This window comes from Hipposideros armiger, unplaced genomic scaffold (assembly GCF_001890085.2).
Source record: "Hipposideros armiger isolate ML-2016 unplaced genomic scaffold, ASM189008v1 scaffold_1771, whole genome shotgun sequence".
NCBI classification, from domain to species: domain Eukaryota; kingdom Metazoa; phylum Chordata; class Mammalia; order Chiroptera; family Hipposideridae; genus Hipposideros; species Hipposideros armiger.
The window spans coordinates 84379-90283 of record NW_017733121.1 but is presented as its reverse complement, the minus strand read 5'-3'; the positions used below and the strand labels follow the sequence as shown (position 1 = coordinate 90283).

Genomic DNA, 5905 nt, shown 5'->3' with positions numbered 1-5905 from the left:
TGGTATCAGCCTGGTACTAGGGCAAGGCCACGAGGGACCTGCATGACCTTGAGAGTGAGTAACTCCTTAAATACTGCACACTACGTGCCTCACTCACCTCATTCTAGTCCCGGCCCCATCATGTAGTTAGTTAGTTAGTTAGTCAGTCAGTTAGTTAGTTAGTTAGTTAGTTAGTTAGTTAGTAGACAGCAGACTCTTGGGTTTGTCTAAAGAGAGAAGGAAAAGCAAATGAGGCAGAAAAGAGTCAAGATGCTGGAAAGAAAGGTGATAAGCATCAGAGTAGGATCTTCAGAGAGTGACAAGATGAGTTAGGGGACAAGGGCCAGGAGGGAGAAACATGCCCACCTGACAAGATAATAACTTTGGAAACAAACTTAGGGTTGGAGCAAGGAAGACAGAGAAGAGAAATGGAATTTCATGGAGGTAAAAATGTTGAGCGGCATCTGAGGGACCCTGCATTTGACACATGAACTCCTTTTGTACGACACACACCATACTTGTACTATAATAATGTAATATACGCTTTGAAGATGGGCAAATATGGTGAATGAAGGAATGAATGAATATACCATGAAATAGAATGGTAAATAAATAAATACATGCATATTTTCTTTTAACTACTTTGTACTTTGTGCACAAAAGGATCTGAAAACAGGAAAGTGAGGGCCCCTGTAAAGATTCGGGGCTAGCAAATGGACCCAATCACCCATCGCCTACCTCCCAAAGGAGAAAAGACACATGAAAAAGATGGCGCTGGCAAAAGCTTCAGAGTCAAAATCACCTCCCAGGATGTCAATCACGCGACCAGAATAGTAAGGGATTAATGTCTCACCTGAAAGAACATGAAGGATAACAGCTGAACGCACTGGTGCCAAAGGCCTTTTCCCCACCTCCTCTTCCCAATACTGTCTCTCCTGACTCACCCCACACGGCAATCACAAGGAAGAAGAAGGCAGCAGCCAGGAAAGGCAGGTCAGGCCTGGAGAGCTTCAGCAGCCTCCACATCAAGGCCTTGTTGTTCTCCTGGCCTTGCTCCCCGTCCTGGGCTCTGGGAGGGCTCAGCACCGCCCACACTGCCCAGCTTAGCCCTGCAGCCCCATACCCCACCAGCAGCCAGCTCCAAGGGGCTGCAGCCACTCTGAGTGGGGGAGCACTCAAGGCCCCTGGGACCAGGGCCCTCAGAGAGAGGAACAGGGGGGTCACTAGGCAGAGTAGGGGCAGCAGTGTTCCCACAAACCCCAGCAGCCCTCCCAGCTTTAGCATCCCCCACAGCCCTCCAAGTCGCAGGGTCCCCTCCAGCCATAGGCCTGGAAGCCCTGGGGGAAGCAGAGTCCCCAGGGTACCCCGAAGCAGCCAGAGTACAGCCGAGTCCGCCAGCAGCAGTAAGGCCCAGGGTCTCAGGTCAGGGAGCCGCATGGTGGGATCTACCGGATGTAAAGTGAGAAATTATAGAAGTGGAGTCCCAATCCTCGACCCTGTCCTCCCCATCCCCACTCCGCCCCACCCGTCCATAGGCTTCTTATTTTATCCGATCCTGTCTTGAAAGATCCCCTGGGTACCCCGTGCCCCACGACGGAAGGCACTCTGCCTGTCAGAGGAAACTGGGGGACCTGGCCTCCAGGTGCTTCCATCCTTAAAAAATAAAACCCCGTGACCCCCTCCACCACCCGCCCCTGCCAGCTGCAGGCAGAGTTCCAAAGAGCCGGGCAGTCGCTGCCCGGTTCCCCGGTTCCCTTATACCCTCGGGTTTCAGGGGGACAGGAAGCAGGACCTGGGGAGAGGGGGCGGGTTCGGATGCTTCCCTGTTAGCGCTCCAGGTTTTCATCCGCACGAACTCACCAGCGGCGGCTTCGGGACTGCAGCTCCGGAGGTCTTTCCGTGAAGCGCTGCTGACTGAGCTCTGAAATCCACTCCCGGGGCCTCAACTTCGTTTCCCACTTTGGTCCGCTAGCGACGCTTTCCAAGCGAGGGCGTCTCGGCGCCCGCCGCTTTCGCTTTCACTTCCCGGGCCAAGGCCCTGGTTCTCCGCCGGGCGGCCAGCAGGGGGCGCGCGACGCCTGCAGAACGCCAGCCCGGTCCCCGACTCCCGCCCGCCTTTACCAGGCCCCCAGCGAGTCTCTCAACCGTATGGACAGTTACTCTATAATAGAAAGCTACGGCATTAAAAAAAAATAAATGTCGCAAAGTAAAATAAAGCTGTGTCAAAGATTGGGATACTTTGTAATTAGAAAACCGCTGGATTGTCTTACCTCAAGCTTTGGACCTCAAGCTCTGAACCTGTTTTGAGAACTGCTCTGTCCGCCCAACTCAAGCTCCCGTTTTAGGGTGTTTGGGTAAAAACAGCCAAGTTCTGAGCGAGAAATACACAGGACTTCTTGTAAATAGAAGACTCCAGCCACTTGTACCAGGGCCTAAGGAGGACCACTTACAGATTTTGAGCTGAAAAGACCCTGACCCTTGATCTTCATCTGTCCTTCTCAACACAGCGCCTTGACTAGAGCGCGTGTTCAGATGCCTGTAAATTGGTGTTCCAAATTATGTTGGAGCACCTTTGGCATATGAGGGAATGGACTTGGTTTCTTTGTCTAGTTTAACACTGATCAGGACAGTGATTGGGCTTCTATAGGTACTGCCTGATCCACAGCCTATCTATGGAGCTGCAGATTTGTTGATTACCGAAATAACTCTTCAGGGTGAACCTACCTCTCACACTCAAAATATCCACAAAGGGATGATCACTGGGATTCTGAATGACTCTTTTGAAACGTTATTAGTATGACTACCAATGAGTCACTTCAAATTGAAAATAATGGAGTTTGGGGGGAAAATTTGAAGTAGGGGGTTACTACATGTTCTCGAACCCCATCCATTCTGGGGTTGTTGTTTTTTTAAAGATTTTTATTGGGGAATTGAGGGCTAGGAACAGCACTGGGGAATTGGGGGAAGGGGAACAGACAAGTTGCTGTCNAAAAAAAAACCCACATGAGCTCATTTATATGTAGAATATAAAAAATAAAACACCAAATTCATAGGAAGAGATCTTAGGAGATAGGGAATAGAGAGATAGAGATCAGAGGGTAGGGAAACTGGATGAAGGTGGTCAAAAGGTACAAACATCCAGTTATGAGATAAGTAAGTACTAGGAATGTAATTTTTAAAAACAAACAGAAGATAACTGTTGGAGAAGGATATGGAGAAACTGACACCCTGTGTATTGATAGTAAGAATGTAAAACGGTGCAGACACTGTGGAGAACAGTATGGTGGCTCTTTAAAAAATTAAAAATGAAGTTACCATATTTCTGGTATGCAATCCTACCTCTGGGAACGTACGCAAAAGAATGAAAGCAAAGACTCAAACAGATATTTGCACACCCAGGCTCATAGCAGCATTATTCACAATAGCCAAAAGGTGGAAGCAACACAAGTGTCCATCACTACATGAATGGACAAATAAAACGTGCTCTTTGCATTGATGGAATATTATTCAGCCTTAAAAAGAAGGAAAATTCTGACACATGCTACCACATGGATGAACTTGGAAGATGTTATGCTAAGTGAAATAAGCCAGTCACAAAAAGACAAATGCCGCATGAACCCATTCATAGAATATCTAAAGTAATCAAGCTCACAGAGACAGACAGCAGAATGGTGGTTGCCAGGGGCTGACAGTAGGAGGAATGGGGAGTTATTGTTTAATGGGTACCAAGTTTCAGTTTGGGAAGATGAAAAAAGCTCTGCAGATGGATGGTAGTGATGGTTGCACAACAATATCCAAGTATTTAATGCCACTGAAATGGAACATTTAAAAATGGTTAAAATGGTAAATTTTATGTTATGCGTATTTTACCACAATTTTTTTAAAACACGGAAGGTGGAGCTAACATTGAGGCTCAGGTCTTCCTGACTGCAGGTTCCACTTTCTCTACACTCCTGCTGATTGTCAAGGAGGAAACTCTCTACCTAAGACCCTCTAAGACAGCATTTTAAATCTTTAGTGGGAAAGGTTATGTAGACTCTTTTGAGAATCTGATGAAAATTACCCTCTCCCCAGAAAAAAGTGCCCTCCCTCCAACACACACACACACACACACACACACACACACACACCTGCATAAAGTTCCAAGGGTCATGGGCCATCTGCGGCCTGTCAGAATTGCTGCTTTAAGGGCTGAGAAGACCAGCAGGAGGGCTCCCTACTGCCACACATACCTGATGGCGGACATTGTACACCTTTTCCGCTGCTATCATGAGAGGCACCTCAAGCAGAGACAGGAAGGTGAGTCGCGGCGACAGGCTGAGCATGAAGCTGTACAGTCCCACCACTTTCACCAGACTTCTCAGGAGCACGTTGGCATTGAGAGGAAGCCAGGAACTCATCAGTTTGGTATCTGAGTTCAGCCTTGAATTCAGCTCCCCTGGGAGGACAGAGCAGGTGAGGAAGCCATGTGTAATGCAGAACCCCCAGAGACTCTCTCCTGACCGTCCCTCTGGCACAGCCCCCTCCTCCGAATAGCCTCCCTCACTTGCGGAGACACCAGTGGAGGTTGCCCCCCTACCCGGGCCCGAAGAGAGAACAGAGCGAAGCAGCTCTGGGCCCTGGGCCCGCGGGTGCAGGCAAGGGGAGAGGCTGTGTGCGGGTGGAGGGTAACTGAGCGGCAATGGGCCCAGGGGAACCCCAAACCTGGGCTCCAGGCCCCACCTGTCTTAGTCTCCTGGAAGAAACCGAGGTCCTGGCGCAGGAGGGAGGAGAAAAGCTGCTCCCGGATCCGCAAATTGATTCTGGACATGATGAACACGAAGGAGCCGCCTCGGCAGCCTGCAGACAGGGAGCTGCGGGGCCGGGAGGGGACAGGAGGACGAAGGGGAGAAAGAGACAGAGAAGGAGGGAATCAGTGAGGGAAGCGAGGAGAAAGCACGGAAGGAAAAAAAATACAAAGATGGGCAAGAATACCATGAGAGGCAGGAGAGAAACAAACAAGAGGGAGAGAGGGGCAGGAATAAACAGAGGAAGAAAAAAGAGAACACAGTGAGCTAGACGTGAGAACAAAATCCTAACACGCACAAACTCACCAGTATTTATGAGGCTCACTCTGTACTAGACACAAGGGAAGAATACAATAGAAACGAAAAGATATTGGGAACCTGGCCTCCCTCCAGGCTTCCCGTCTGTCCCCCCCTCAAAGTCCTTCCTAGTCCCAGATACTTCATTGTGGGAACTGCAGCAATTAACTCCCTACCACCCAGTCTCCGGAGCCCTCGAGTCAGGCCATTCCCCCATCTCTAGCGTCCCTGGAGCTGGAGAACTCCTCTTAGACCAACCAGATTTTTACAATAAAACGTGAAGGAAACTTGAAAGCATGGAAGCAGGTATTTTACAAAATACGGGTTTCTAGTGCAAATCTAGTTACCATGTTTAAAAGGCTGTTGGGATATAGTCAGACATCAAATGATGAGCGTTTGGACTTTGGTGATCATAGTGAGAACGGAGAGAACAGGAGACACATTTTGAAAGTGGAAAATGACAGGGCTAGTTGTGAACATGAGAAAGGCATCAACAACGCTGATACTTGGGGCCCAGGATACTGATGGCTTCCTGAAGGAGAACAGAAAGAGCCACCTGCAAGGGAGCCACCAGGTGGGACTGCGATGTATTTGGAGCTCTGGGGATGTGGAGTGTGAGATGAGAGTGGGTTATCCAGTGGAAATGTCAAGGAGCCAACTGGATTACAAGACTGAAGCTGGGCATGGAGATATGGATCTTGGAGTCACCTGCAGAGATGAACTGAGTCAGCTCAATCGGGAAAATGTTCTTAAAGATCAAAGAACTGAATCACAAGAAAAGTCCATATTTAAGGGTCCAGAAGAGGAAAGCTCTCCAGAGGAGGAAGAGTGGATGTAAAAAG

At 49.0% G+C, this 5905-nt stretch overlaps 2 protein-coding genes across 2 annotated transcripts in view; both read right to left on the bottom strand.

Moving 5' to 3' along the window:
- LOC109378144 (antigen peptide transporter 2) overlaps positions 1–4888 on the bottom strand; it is a gene marked incomplete at its 5' end in the record, with an annotated part of 15497 nt that extends 10609 nt beyond the window's left edge. The window contains 2 exons of the mRNA XM_019634602.1: positions 4212–4417; positions 4702–4888. Of these exons, the coding sequence (XP_019490147.1) occupies positions 4212–4417; positions 4702–4888 (393 nt within the window). The remainder of the gene's footprint in view (positions 1–4211; positions 4418–4701) is intronic.
- Positions 675–2033, bottom strand: LOC109378148 (antigen peptide transporter 2-like). Its single transcript, XM_019634609.1, has 3 exons — positions 1840–2033; positions 924–1424; positions 675–832 (listed from the first exon to the last, which is right to left on the bottom strand). Exons 2-3 carry the CDS (start codon positions 1414–1416, stop codon positions 714–716), a joined length of 612 nt encoding a protein of 203 aa, XP_019490154.1. The 5' UTR covers positions 1417–1424; positions 1840–2033; the 3' UTR covers positions 675–713.
- Positions 4889–5905: the final 1017 nt, after the last annotated feature.